Source organism: Mercenaria mercenaria, chromosome 6 (genome assembly GCF_021730395.1).
Source record: "Mercenaria mercenaria strain notata chromosome 6, MADL_Memer_1, whole genome shotgun sequence".
In the NCBI taxonomy this organism is placed as follows: Eukaryota; Metazoa; Mollusca; class Bivalvia; order Venerida; family Veneridae; genus Mercenaria; species Mercenaria mercenaria.
In genome coordinates, this window is record NC_069366.1 from 12927274 (window position 1) to 12943212 (window position 15939).

The 15939-nt window shown below is 35.1% G+C and overlaps 1 protein-coding gene across 3 annotated transcripts in view; it reads left to right on the forward strand.

The window, feature by feature from the left end:
* LOC123549648 (Y+L amino acid transporter 2-like) overlaps nt 1-14672 on the forward strand; it is a 34122-nt gene extending 19450 nt beyond the window's left edge. For 2 of the 3 annotated variants that reach the window (XM_045337906.2, XM_045337905.2), the window contains 3 exons: nt 4846-4995; nt 7074-7251; nt 8072-14672. In XM_045337906.2, the coding sequence (XP_045193841.1) occupies nt 4846-4995; nt 7074-7251; nt 8072-8145 (402 nt within the window). In that variant the 3' untranslated portion in view covers nt 8146-14672. Of the gene's footprint in view, nt 1-4175; nt 4326-4845; nt 4996-7073; nt 7252-8071 lie in introns of all 3 variants that reach the window. The other variant, XM_045337907.2, reaches the window with a different exon arrangement.
* The last annotated feature ends 1267 nt before the right edge of the window (nt 14673-15939 follow it).

Genomic DNA, 15939 nt, shown 5'->3' on the forward strand with positions numbered 1-15939 from the left:
TTATTAAATGTTAAATATGAAAACTCTAACTACAGAAAGTGTTTACTGTTGTGGTAAAATTAACCCTTACATCAAAAAGTTCAAGGGTATTTTATGTAGAGAAATGAAAGAAAACAGAAAAGAAAGACAGCACTTGTTTCAATGTCAAGAAAAAAACAGACTTGTACTGGTACATAATTGAGCGATTTTTGGGTTATTAATGAGCTAATGGCAATACACTGGCAACATACAACAGCTGATAATAAACGACCAATACACTAGCAATAGGAGGGAATTCAGACAAACCAGTGTCAAGTCAGTGTATTTCAAGATTGATTTCAGATTTACCTGACAAAAACTGGTATCTAGTTTCTGGTATAAAACTGACAAAACCAGGGTAACAAACTGACAATATCTTGGTTACTACCATTGTATTGTCAGTGTATTACCCTATGACATTTAGACATTACCAGAATTGTTCAGTTATTGCCAGATATCTGACATCACTCTGGAAATACAATGACTTTTATATTGGTTTGTCCAAAATCCCTCCTATTGCTAGTGTATTGGTGGTTTATTATCAGCTGTTCTGTGTTGTCAGTGTATTACCATACTTTCTTCAGTTAAATGCCAGTTTTGCAGTCTGTCTATTGTCATATGTGTCTTGTATTGCGTTAATAAAGTGTACTGAAATTAAAAATATTTCATTCATGCATGATTTAATAGTGTTTTGCATATAGTGTGTTTTAGTTACTTGTCAGTTTAATGCCAGATTATTGTATGCTGTTATCAGGTCTGGTACTACACTGATAATAAACTCAATACACACTGTAATAACTGGTGATAACAGAATAACAAGCTGGAAATTAGCTGGAAAAAAAACTGAAATACTCTGGAATACAATGGTAAAACACTGACAAAAAACTGGATTTACACTGACAATGTACACAATTTTGGTAAGGGATTGGACATCGCTTCAGGTACAAGAAGTGACTCAACAATAATGGTACATTGTGTGCTGTCATAATGGAAAAAATCAAATGCAAATGGGGCAATTTCAAAAGTTAAGTTGCCAGTTGGTCAACAGAATAAAACATAATTTCCTTTTAAATATTCTTTTACAACATGCTCTTGGTTTGGTCTTATTTGTTCATATTTCAAACTTTTAATTATAGCTTCATCCATTTCATCATTAAAAGTGAAGTTTAAAATTATTTAATTCATTATCTACAGATCATAAATCCTCTGATAAATATGTAAAAGCACATTCCTGTTGTCTGATAAGCCAATACAAGCTGAGGGCAGGCCATAAATCAGTAAATTAGGTACGGCTCATTAAATGATGGTTAGCACATGAAACCCTTAGGTAACACATCACAGTAATAGCAGCTGATTGTCACTGAAAGAAATTAATGGGAATTTGTCTCACAAATTTGTGAGACACTGGTAGCCAACTTTCACCAGTCCCTATGTTCGGAGCCAGGGGCAATAAAAAATCTCAATGTAGAAACAACCTTCTGGAGTTACTTCCCTCTTAATGAAGAGAACTGATATATGTAAATAAGAACAAACATAGGGATGGGAGCCAGTCTAATTGCTTTGAGTTATGGAGTATTTTGTCAGTGTTTCAGAAAAGTCACTATGTACATCTGTCTACACATGTATACCAAGACAATGCTTCTTAAAGAGGTCAACATGAATGATGATTCAGGTTATTTCCATTCTTTTTCACTTTTGTACCTGAGGGTTTGAGCCTGGAACCAAGGTGAAATGTATTTGGGTGATCAGTCAGTTCAGCCTCTGGATGAAACGTATGCAGGGTAGCCATTTAACTCTACTGATTTTAGGAATGTTTGTGGTCCTACCAAAGTTTACATAATGCTTGAAGAGGCAGCTGGGGTCTATCTCCTTTAGTGAGGCATGATTCACATTATACTGAACAGAATGTTCTAGAAATATTTGCCTTTCTTGTAGCCATTTAAAGGTTTAAAACTGAGAGAGGCTTTATTTTAGACTCTCACCATGATGTGCTTAACATATTTTGTTCATTCATTCTACGAGGGCTGTTAAAGAATTACGTAGACTTTTGCTATCAAAAGCCACATATAGTGTAAAGAGCAATATGAAATATACCATTGTAATTCTCAATCTTTCTCTTGTATGGTCATACCTTTTTATGCCCCTACTTTGGTGGGGGCATATAGATTTGCCCTTGTCCGTCCTTCCGTCCGTCCGAGAATGTTGTGTCGCGCCTAGCTCCAAAAGTATTTGACGTAGAGTCACAAAACTTTACAGGAATGTTGGTCAGCATGTGTAGTTTGTGCACCTGGGGTTTCGTGTCCAGATTCGTTCAGTCATGTAGGAGTTATGGCCCCTGACTTGGTAAAAATTGGTCATTTTAATGTTGTGTCGCGTGTAGCTCCAAAAGTATTTGACATAGAGTCACCAAAGTTTACAGGAATGTTGGTCAGTATGTGTAGTTGTGCACCTGGGGTTTCGCGTCCAGATTCATCCAGTCATGTAGGAGTTATGGTCCCTGACTTAGTTAAGAATTGGTCATTTTAATGTTGTGTCGCATGTAGCTCCAAAAGTATTTGACCTAGAGGCACCAAAGTTTACAGGAATATTGGTCAGCATGTGTAGTTGTGCACCTGGGGTTTCGCGTCCGGATTCATCCAGTCATGTAGGAGTTATGGCCCCTGACTTTGTAAAAATTGGTCATTTTAATGTTGTGTCGCGCGTAGTTCCAGAAGTATTTGACCTAGAGTCACCAAAGTTTACAGGAATGTTGGTCAGCATTTGAATTTGTGCACCTGTGGTTTCGTGTCCGGATTCATTCAGTCTTGTAGGAGTTATGGCCCCTGACTTAGTTAAAAATTGGTCATTTTAATGTTGTGTCGCATGTAGCTCCAAAAGTATTTGACCTAGAGGCACCAAAGTTTACAGGAATGTTGGTCAGCATGTGCAGTTGTGCACCTGGGGTTTCGCGTCCGGATTCATTCAGTCGTGTAGGAGTTATGGCCCCTGACTTAGTAAGAAATTGGTCATTTTAATGTTGTGTTGCGTGTAGCTCCAAAAGTACTTGACCTAGAGTCATCAATGTTTACAGGAATGTTGGTCAGCATATGCAGTTGTGCACCTGGGGTTTCGCGTCCGGATTCATTCAGTATTGCAGGAGTTATGGCCCCTGACCTAGGAAAAAATTGCCATTTTAATGTCATGTAGTGGGGGCATCTGTGTCTTATGGACACATTTCTAGTTTGTAAAATAATTGCTGACATGCGAAGCGCGGAGAACATTTTAATAACCATAGTTACGCATTATCGACGCAGTCTTTTTTTTTCATCTGTCATGATTTGATTTTGTCGCTAACGTTTACACTGAAGGAACACCTGTTTGCCCGAAAATACGTCAAAGTGTACAAACACGTCGGGGCAACATGCACTGAGAGTATGGCATCATTCAGAGGTGGGAGGCGGAACTAAACAACGTTTAAACTAAGCGAATATTATTGTTTATAATGCATGTTATGTCGTTATCAACTCGCATAGATAATCAGGCAGTTGCTTAGTTATGTAGAAATTTTGGCGAACAGCAACTGAAATTTATCAACTTATGAAGCAGACTCGACAATAATGTTCGGTCATCTGTGTCTTGATCTTCAAGTGGTACAAATGATTTGCAAATGGCCCAGACTTGCTTAATACACCAGAGGTGGAGAGAGAAAACAAAAAATCTGTGGTCCGACCTTAACGTCAAAGTATTACACCTTGGATAAAGACCAAGTACTCACGTTGAGCATCCTGTCTGAGATGCTTGGCATAAGTGTTCATACTTTTTTCGGTATTCTATCCAAACAACTTATTATGACTTGGGTATTGTTCAGCAAAACTGATAAAAGACATTTATAAATATTGATTAATGCAAACTTAATGGAAGCATCTCGATGAAGGCATGACGTCGCTAACTTTGTTAAGTTATGATCACCATGCACTGGGTTTGTGTAAGTGACTGTTTTTGAGGATGTGTAACTCCTGACTGTATGATCATAATCACGTCAAATTTGCAGTAAAGTTACAAGAAAGATTGCTAATCACGATGGTATATTTTTTGTTTTGCTTCATAAAAGTATATAAAAGCTAGAAAAAAGTATACGTTATTTTTTGAATAGCCCTTGTATGACATTGATATTTCAGTGTATTTTTTCGTTGATCATGTTGAGTTTTGATGACGTATTTGCATTAATCAACTATGGCAGCTATGTAACTTCAGCATTTATGGCCGTTTCTATAGCGGCACTGTTGTGTTTACGGTATACACAACCAGATCTCAAACGACCTATTAAAGTGAGTACGCATTGGCCTCATGTGGATTTTTACTTGCTTGGTGTATGGACATTACTCCAGGATGAAACCCCTCTCTTCTATAGTCACCCAGTGAAAAATTTGAACATAAATATCCCTTATTCCGTGATAACAGTATTCAGTTTCATAGAGTATGATAGAAATCAAGAACTGCTTATACTTCTTATGATATTGAAAATGTATCAGAAAAGGAATAGATAGTGCCAAAAATGTGCACCAAAACAAGACTTACAATTATAAATTGTCATATGGACTAAGTGATGTACCATAAAAGAGAAATATTTGAGGAGTTATGCAAAAGGTTTCTGTTATAAAAGAGGGCTTGAAAGAGATGTAGGGGGTCACTGATGAAAGATAGAGATTTGTCATTGATTATGGTTCAGCTTAGTGGCCATGGAAAGAAGGGGTTTGTCCAATTGAGAAGGGTTTGTCTGTAATTGTTTGGCATTGAGGTATTTTAAAGCTTATAAATTAACAGTGTGGCTTTTGTTTCTAATTTCAGTGTGTTCTTTCCCTGATAATGTTGAGCTCAGATGACATATTTGCCTTAATCAACTATGCAAGTTTTGTAGAATCTTCATTTATTGGCCTAAGTATTGCTGGGATGTTATATTTACGTTACAGTCGACCAGATATGGAAAGACCTATTAAAGTAAGTAGCAACACAATACACAACATGATAAAATTATCTTTTTTGTTTTTGCATGAAAGTATGACAAAAAATACTCGTTTTCAGATCTTTTAGAAATTAGCAGGTTATATATAGAGTTGACTTTTTCACATGTTTAAATACATGTAGAAGGATTTAGCGTACTTTTAGAGTACAAATTTATAAAAAATCATCTCAGCAGTGATTATTGAGGTTAGAGAAAACTGGTTATCACTTCAAATATGTGTATTCTGAGCTTTTTCTGCTATTTATTGTATTATCTAAACCAAATGGTATGTTTAATGATATATTTCTGTCTATAATCTTATAATTATACCCCCACAAATGAAGTCTGGGGGGTATATAGGAGTGAGCTTGTCAGTCGGTCTGTTGGTTTTCATGGTTTCCGGACAATAACTCATGAAAGGCTTGACAGATTTAAATAATTTTTGGTACACAGGTGTAACATCATAAAATACAGGTCAGTTTCGACTTTGAGATCAGTAGGTCAAAGGTCAAGGTCACAATGACCTGGAACAGTTAAACGGTTTCCAGATGATAACTTGAGAACGCTTAGACCTAGGATCATAGATTTTGATACACAGGTGTAACATCACAAAATACAGGTCAAGTTTGACTTTGAGGTCAGTAGGTCAAAGGTGAAGGGCACAATGACCCGGAACAATTAAACTGTTTCCGGATAAGAACTTTAGAATGCTTGGGCCTGGATCATAAATTTTGGTACACTGGTGTAACATCATAAAATACAGGTCAAGTTCGACTTTGAAGTCAGTAGGTCAAAGGTCAAGGTCACAGTGACCCGGAACAGTTAAACCGTTTCCGGACGTTAACTTGAGAACGCTTGGGCGTAGGATGATGAAAGTTGATAGGAAGGTTGGGCATGACCAGTAGATGACCCCTAGTGATTTTGAGGTCAGAGGTCAAGGTCACAGTGACTCGAAACAGTTACACTGTTTCCGGATGATAACTTTAGAACGCTTGGGTCTAGGATCACGAAACTTATTAGGGAGGTTGATCATGACCAGGAGATGACCCTTATTTTTAGGTCAAGGTCATATTGACCCAGAACAGTAGAACTTTTTTTGAAGGGTTGACAGATTTAAATCATTTTTGATACACTGGTGTAACATCATCAAATATAGGACAAGTTCAACTTTGACATTGGCTTACTTCTTTGACAAGGCTGTATTGTGGGGGTATAATTCGTCACTCCTGCGACAGCTCTAGTTATTCCTAACCTATATGTATATGATTTTATGTATTCTATAATTGATTTATTACTGATTTACTGATACTGCTTTGTTTGGCATTGTGCTCACTGCTACAAGTAGACACCGTCGTTTATATGACTGAAAAATGGTTAAAAAAGACGTTAAACAAGAAACACACACACACACTGATACTGCTTTAAGCACAGTTCACGCTGGAGTCACTCACAGTGCAAAATTTTTGTAGGGTTTATTTCTTACTCTTAGCTAGTGCAAATCACATTTAGGCAATATGTAGTTTTCATCATGTTACCCCAGCCCAACCAGAAAAAAAATACACATGGTTTGGAAGATATTTCTGGATTTATTTTTTAATTCACTGGGTTTTGAATATAAACATTGAAAATTCTGAACCAGACATTATTTTCATGTTACTGTTTAACTTCCTGTATTGAAAAAAAAGATAATATGTTTGAAGTCTAGCTTCATATGTAAGAAACATTATACTGACAACTTTGATCTCAATAAAATTGTGAATTAATTAAAAATGTCTAATCAATCCATCACAAATGAATTTAAGTTAATGGATGGGAGTGAATCTGTTTGTACCCTGAACCCTTTACAACATATGAATCAAGTCTTGATTTGTTTCATTTAAGATATGCAAATATTATGCAGATGCAGATTTTAAAATCTGTGATTTTTATATCTGACTGTCTAAAATCTCAGAAGCTCAGTTAAATAAATGTAGAAATATATAGCATGTTTATCAACTTTTTAGTGGAGTGAGATTGTTTTCCATAATATTGTGACTTTGATAGTTGTTTACTCATATATTGTTCTGTTTTTCAGGTTTTTATTGGTTTTCCAATATTTTTCATGGTGATATGTCTGTTTTTGATGATTACACCATTAACAAACAGTCCTATGGAATGTTTTATGGGAATTATCATGGTGTGTACAGGTATTCCGGTGTACATTATCGGGGTGATGTGGAAGTCCAAGCCTCGGGTCTTCACAGACTTGTTAGGTAAGTTTCTTACAAAATGCAGAATGTATGTATGATGCACTGAGACAGAGTTAGATTATTTTGTCAGGATTAATAATTCCTATATGCAAAATAATGCAGTCTCACAATTGATAAATATAATACAACACTATATAAAAGCTTAGCATTAAGAGCTAAGTCATTTTTCCAAGATCCAAAGTTGTTCTGGAAGAAGTACCTCGGATTTTCCTCTACCATTTACATTGGACAGTTGACAGGGACTTATATATTTAATAGGATTCCAATCTAAATAGAGAGAGTCTTTTTAAACAATTTCTTTTCATTCTTTATAAGATATGATATGTACTGTCAATATTGGTGTAATAAAATAATCCATTTATAGAAAGGCATTTGGAAGGAGATAAAGATTGTTTTGTTTGTTAAAAAAGTTTGTTAAAGTTCTAGTTTTCATAATATCATTAAACATTGATCACCCATGTCAAAAGGAGATGAGAAAAATGTTTGAGTGTTACAAGCTTCTAAGTGATCCAAACATAGTAAATATAAAGGAGAATGGCCACATGAATTGCTGGAGACGGCCACAGTGCTCGATGCTTGAGTTGGCCTTGATGCCCGAGGCAGTCGTGGTTATGGATGAGTCTGCCGTGGAGCTCGTGCTCAAGCTAGCTGCGGTGCCTGATGCTTGAGTCGGCCACAGTGAAGAATTACATTTTCATTAAGAGTAAATTAAGCTGAAAAGTCATTTCATTGAATTTTGCACTACAATTTCATTGAATTTTGCAGTACATATAATAAATTATGCTATTAATTTAAAAATATTTTATTCTTTTATTTTTTACAGAAAAATTTTCTCTTCTAACACAAAAGACCTGTATGAGTGTAATGGAAGAAATGGAAGAAATGAAAGAGGACTGAACATTGCAATTACATGAAGGAAAGACTTTTATTATTTGTTGACTTCGAGCGGAGTTAAGATAGTGATGTTGACTATTTAAGAGAGAAACAAAAGATTTTAAAGTATCATCAACAGAGCATTATCTGGAGAAAATAGTGATGTTATCTCTAGTTCTTTCATGACTTAAAACATCTCGCATTACGAGATGAGTATCTGTGATGGTTTTACTGATTGAGGGACAGACTGGAGAGAAATTACAGATGATGTGAAATATGATTGTTTACTTTGATAAGCTTATGTTATGGAAATGTTTAGAGAGGATGACTTTAGATTTTTTAAAAAAAGCTAGGTGTTTGTTGTTTTGATCAAATATTGGTATTATGAATCTCAGACAAGATGCAGAGCATGATCTGTGTATGAAAAATGCTCAGTCAGTGACATTTATTTTTGCTGTTTCATAGATGTAACTGAGAAGATATTGCCCTTTATATAATCATTTCATTGTAAATTATACAGAACATTGAGTCACTGCATTATAAGCAATCTACTTTTCTAACTCCCCACTTATTTTTGTGTGTGTGTTATCTCTCCTAAATATAGGCCGATTTTAATGAAAATTTAACATAGATGTTAAATGATGTATGTCAGCTTATTATCTCTTTTTTATGTTTTATTTAATGCAAATAATCCGAGATAATAGCCAAAAAACAACAACTTTTAAATAACTGGAGTTAGAAAAGATAATGATTAGAGGTACACATACACAGGGCATGTAATGAAATGTAATAAATCTTCACCAAGTCAGTTATGTTAAAGACATTTTAATAGATCTATTCTTTAATGCATTTTACATTTTTAGTGCAAAGTGTTGAAAGGCTGATATTAATATATTTTTTACGTACTTGATACTGTCTGTTAAGTCTTGTCCGGTTTTAGATGAGGTCTGAAATATTTTGTTATGCATGTTTGAATACCAGTGATATTAGTTGTATATTTTCAATGAAATTGTGATATGTTTTCTTAAATGTAAGGTGTTTTCAGTTACAGCATATAACAGTCAGAATGGTAGATCCAACACGTGGACAAACTAGCAATAAAATACCTCTGTTATTATTTACAACAAGATTCACATTTTCCTTTAATAACAACATTTTTAAGGACAATACCATTTATGTTGATACTGATTACATAGATCTGAAAGACCACTTACGATTTATTTTGTAAATACGTAATATTGTAGTGCCCATTTTAGTATTAGAAAAAAAGTGTTTTGTGAGTGTTGGATTTATCAGTTTGTCAGTGTAACAGTTTCCGTTGGTGTAATTAGCCAATTTAACCCTGTAAGTTTAACTATTAAGTTAAAATTGAGCCGCATCATGAGAAAACCAGCATAGTGCATTTGCATCCATGCAGTCTGGTCAGGATCCATGCTGTTCGCTAACAGTTTCTTTAATTGCAATAGGCGGATGTGCAGTCTGGTCTGGATCCATGCTGGTCGCAAATGCACTATGTTGGTTTTCTCATGGCGCGGCTCAAATGTTTGTTCATGTTTATGTTGTATTGTTTTTGTTTGAAGACTAATCCCTTCAGTTTGTATGACATTAAGTGAAATCCAAGGAAAGAAATTGCTTTGAATCCGGTGATGAAATAATCTCACATCTAACATGAAGTTTGTTATTTATTGTGATATTTGAGAGGACTGTTTTAAATATAGATTTCAGAATTTGATATTAGATTTTTAAGTTTATTTTAAGCAATAGTGAGTAGATATAGTGTGTTCATTTTACAGTTGAAGTTTTCTTTTTGCAGCAAAACAATCAGTTTCATTTTGAAAGCATTTTTTGTCATCTAGGAGATTTTTGATTTTTTCTTGAAGTTATTTGATCTGGGTTTCAAATTTTAGGTGTTCAGTTTACACTGCCTTTTATACTTCAGCTTGTTTTTGTATATTTAATCATTGTAAAATTTGTATACATGTTTCTTATACATACTTTACTTAATTGTTTTATGAAGAAAAATCTTCCCCCAAAAGTTACATTGCAAACCATTGCCTTCTGGTTGTAAGGATGAGGGAATGTTGGCATGCTCAAATTAGGGAGGCATTTTTGCACACAGATACTACCTGGTTTTCAAGGTTATATTTTTTTTGGGGGAGTGGGGGTGTGCTGTAAAAGCTTCTGCATTTTAATCATGGTATATTCATGTTGGATTGAAATCTTTTGCAGCAATTATCTAAATTAAGTGAGATTTAAGAAGTTTTGTTAAAATGCATGTATCGTTTTGTCAGGTTTGATATTGCTGGAGATTGACACAGTACCATCTTTGGTTTGATCTTTGTATGTTTGAAGCCACCCCCCACTCCTCGTCCACCAGAAAAAGAAATTTAAAAAAAAAAAACTAAAAAAACAAGGCAATCAGAATCTACCTCATTCGTTTTCATGTATTATTCATGTTGAGATGTGAAAAGACTTTGCTCAGCTGTAGCCTTTTTATAAACATTACAAAATAGAAATTTGTATGAAATGTAGTAATTTCCTATATCATGGTTTTTGAGACCAACATTTTTCTCCATTCCAACATTACCATTCAGCATTCTGTAACACATCACTAGTTTCTATTGAAACATATATGTTATATCTTGACTTAATTTTCTGCATTTACTAACATAACTGTACAAACAAAATTTAACCTTTAGCCTGCTAAATATCTGAAATGGACTATTTGGGCAATACCATTTATTATTCAAAGTGGTGTTAACAGAAAATTTGGTGACTGAATAGCGAACAGCAAAGACCATGATCAGACTGCATGGACGTGTAGGCTGATATTGGTCTGCACAGGTCGCAAAGACAGAATCACTTGCCACCAGCAGGGTAAAGGTTAAAGTAGTGTATCATATGTTTCTCAATATTATATTGTACAAGCTGTCTATGATCACACATTAGCATATTTGGTTAATGAAGCATCGTTCACTATGTTTTTTGTGATAAATACTCCAAGGGTCATCAGTTTAAAACCTTAATGGAATGCTTCATATATACGAGTTGGGTAAATTTTTACATATAATTATAATGGTATTTTAAACAAGAAATCTGAAGCTCACTATGTAGATAATTATGCTTTATAAATGGGCACCTTTCTTAAGCTGATATATGCCTCTAGCCTCACAAAAGTTTTTGTTGTGGGTCATGTTTAAAATTGATTTTTTGTATGAAAATTTTAATCCAGTGCCATCTTGGACTCCTGTCTCATTCTTGTTAAAATCTAGTCTACCAAGAGTAAAATATTTCTGTTACTACTGAATGAACTTTTTTTCTGAACTTAAAAACAGTTATTTCACAAGGTCCATAACAGTAATAAAACTTACTAGGATGATTTCTTGTAGTAAAAAGGTGCTTCCTACAGCTTAGGGGGGTGTCATGACCGTAGTTCAGTCACAGTGACCTTGAGACTGAACATTTCTAGTTAATAGCTGGAAAACACTTAAAACTACCACATTCATACCTCATGTGGTCTGTAGATGTCCACACTTGTTGTAGAGGTCAGTAGGTCAAAGGTCAGGGTTTTCCCCGACGCAGGTTTTCTGCGTCCCTGACGTGCTTTTACTGCTTGGTCTGCACATTTTTCAGTGCCTCTGCGTCCACTGGACCTGCAAAATTGGTCACGAAACTCCTTTGCACTGAAGCCTCCCTTGTGAGATACCCATGTATAATGCACAGATTTTTTACCCCAGGGACCACCCCCGAATCGTGGGTGCGCATTTATACACAGGTATAGACGATTTTCCAACTTCAAAACAAATTTTGTTACCGATGTTCGCCATTTTAGTTAAGGGAAACTACTCTCCGCGCTAACTGTCACCGCTAAAATCTAAGATTGCCGTTACGTTCCGTAAAAGATCGAATGGTTTATTTTTCTTTCAAACAAAATTAATTTCATATAAATTTAGAAGTATTTTGATAAAAGAAATATAATTAAATCACAAAAATTATGATACTAATTAAAGATCGAGTATTATCTTTAACCGAGATCAAACTGTGAACAACATAATTGGCAGGAGGTGACACGTTAACTGCCGGTAATTACTGGCTATTTGATCGTAACAGAGAGTATCACACCTTTTGTTATCAGTCTGAATTGAGAAGCTCATGCCATTTTGAAAGATACCATTCTGAAATATTGAATCATCTGCTATCTAACTTAAAAAGATACAAGTTCGTTCGGTTTTAGGGTAAATTTTTACAGTAATAATGTCCATTTTCAAGATCAGTAATTTGTGGACCCCTAAAAATTATTAGGGACCCTTAAATTAGCAGCCATGGGAGTCCATGGACTCCCAAATAAAAAACCCGAGGGAAAACCCTGAAAGGTCAAGTTCAAAGTGACCTCAAGACTGAAAATGGTTTCTGATCAAAATCTTAAGAACACTTTGGCTTATGGCTGTCAAACTTTGTGGAACGATTACCTGTGGCCAGTTTTTGACCCCTGACCTTCGGGTCAAAAGTCAAGGTTACATACCTTTCTCTGAGATTTAAAATGATTTACCTCTGATTGGCCGTCATGGATGGCATTTGTGTGGTTCAAATGGCTCTTGTATATTGTATTTGTTATAATTGGAAATATATGTTATTTTGGAAAATGTTAGTGATTGTAATGGGTGTTAATATTTTACAGGTTATTTTTAATTTCATGTACAACTTGTTCTTTTTATACATTAATGATGATCAATGTTTTGGCTGTTGTTTGAAGATGAATGATCGAAGTGAAGTTAACTGATATTATTCTGTTTATGAACTTGCTACGGCTGTATTTTACTACTAATGGTACTATAACACTTGTGTGTTGTTCATACATTTATGCATTTACATATAAATGTGTTCCATATTATCTACGCAGCCATTGTGTAAAGCAGCCTTAATGATATTATTTATATTTTGAATCTTTTTTACACATTAAAGTGCCTGTCTTTTCTTAAAGGACAAATTTGGTAAAATATTTTTGTACATATGTACAACAGTTTGTCTTATATCTGTATAAAGTAGTCTGTGGCTATTTCAGAAAAAACATGTTTCAGCAGGAAAAAGCAAGCAAATGTCCATGTCCACATTCAGGACTGAGGGAATTATGAATCTCAACTTACTGATGCATGTTTTCCTTGATTTTACATTGTTTGACTTCCTAAAGCATGAAGTTTTGCCCTGTTGTTTTGTCTAATTAATGAAATGTACACTTTTGAGTTTTGAAAGTATATTTTGTACTTAGAGCAGAGGTTTATGACTACATAATACAGTTAACCCTGTACTAAGACCACCTGTATACAGAGGCAACCTGCCTGTAAAAAACACAAGTTTCAGTTCCTTATTAAATGTTTACAGAGTATTTTTACCTGTGAATAAAGACCAACAGCCAATAAAGACTATTTCTTGTGCTGTACCAACATTGGTCTTTATATACAGATTTTACTGTGTAGGCTAATTTTTTTCTCATAAATATTTTTCTACCTAGCACTTTATGAGGGTTTTGTTCTTTTTTCTATTCTTCTTTAATAACGACTGTTTACATATATTGAACATAACTTTAGATTAGCAATAATTTGATACTGCTTCTTAATACTAGTGTATACACAATAACATTTGCAATGTATTTATACTGTTACTATAATTGTACCCCCCGACAACAAAGTTGTAAGGGGGGGTATACTGGTTTCAGGTTGTCTGTCCGTAGACGCAATCTTGTGCACATCATCTCTCCTTACCCCCTTGACAGAATTTAATGAAACTTCACACAAGTGATCAGTACCAACAGAAGTTGTGCATGGGGCATGTTAGGTTCTTTTAGAAAAAAAATTTGCAGAGTTATGGGACTTTGTTTTTTTGTTACTATACTATATACATAGACACAATCTTGTGCGCACCATCTCTCCTCATCCCCTTGACACAAGTGATCAGTACCAACAGTAGTTGTGCATGGGGCATGTTAGGTTCTTTTAGAAAAAAAATTTGCAGAGTTATAGGACTTTGTTTTTTTGTTACTATACTATATACATAGACACAATCTTGTGCGCACCATCTCTCCTCATCCCCTTGACACAATTTAATGAAACTTCACACAAGTGATCAGTAACAACAGTAGTTGTGCATGGGGCATGTTAGGTTCTTTCAGCGACAAAAATTGCAGAGTTATGGGACTTCGTTTCTTGTTAACATACTATGTACACACAGTCTGCATATGCGTGCCTAATCTACCAAACCCTTGAACACAATTTAATGAAACTTCACACAAGTGATCAGTAGCAACCCTAGTTGTGCATGGTGCATGTTACATTCTTTTAGATAAATATTCTGCATAGTTATGGGACTTTGTTTTTTGTTACTGTACTGTAAACATACAGTCTATATACATACAGTCCACATAATTATGCAATCTTGTGTGCGTCAAATTGCAATGTACTGTGTCAGTGCATGCGGGGGGTACATTCATCACCTTTAGTGATAGCTCTAGTTTATGTCTTATATAACAATTTGGTACAATAAGATATAAATTCTTACATTGTCTTCTTTTGAATTGATCTACAAGACCCCCCAGTTATAAGGTACACAGCAAGATTATGACAGAACTTGATTAAAAAAATCAAGGATTCAAGCTGACAAGACCTTGCTTAAAACAGAATTTTTCAAGCTGTATTTTCCCCCAAAAACTGCGTTTAATACACATTCTAACACGACCCAATTTGTTTTCCTATTAAAGAAGGCTGAAACCTGTGTGTTATTATTCAACAATTCATTTTTCTGATGTCACAATTATTACGTCATAGCATTAGATGGCATAGCTGCGCACTGGAAAAGAAATCGGCAGAAATCAGCCACATATTTGATGGATATAGTCAAGGACGTACAAAACAAATCGAAATAATATATCTCAAACTGTGATTTGCTCATGAATAAAATCATTGTTTGTCATTTAGATATTATTATATTAAGTTTCTTAGAAAGATTGACACATGAAATTTTCGTTAGTTCTTTACTTTTATACTCCCCGAAGGGGGAAGCATATAGTTGCCACCTTGTCTGTCTGTCTGCGTCACACTTGTCCGGAGCACAGCTCAAAAAGTATTGAAGGCAATAAGTTGTAACTTCACACAGTGATAGAGCTCATTAAGAGGAAGTGCTGTGATAAGGAACCATAACTCTCGATGGACCCTTTTTAGCTCACCTGTCGCATAATGACAAGGTGAGCTTTTGTGATCGTCCGTCGTCAGTCCGTGCGTCCGTCCGTCAACAATTTCTTGTCTGCACGATAGTGGTTTCACTTATGATTTTATTTTTACTAAACTTGCACACAACTTGTATCACCATAAGATCTCGGCTCCTTTCTTGAACTGGCCAGATCCCATTATGGGTTCCAGAGTTATGGCCCCTGAAAGGACCAAAATCAGCTATTTTGACCTTGTCTGCATATTACCAGCTTTATTTATGATTTGATTTTTACCAAACTTGCACACAACTTGTATCACCATAAGATCCTGGTTCCTTTCATGAACTGGCCAGATTCCATTATGGGTTCTAGAGTTATGGCCCCTGAAAGGGCCAAAATTGGCTATTTTGACCTTGTCTGCACAATAGCAGCTTCATTTATGATTTGATTTTAACCAAACTTGCACACAACTTGTATCACCATAAGATCTTGCTTCCTTTTTTGAACTGGCCATATGCCTTTTTGGGTTCCAGAGTTATGGCCCCTGAAAGGTCAAAATTAGCTATTTTGACCTTGTCTGCACAATAGCAGCTTTGTTTATGATTTGATTTTTACCACAC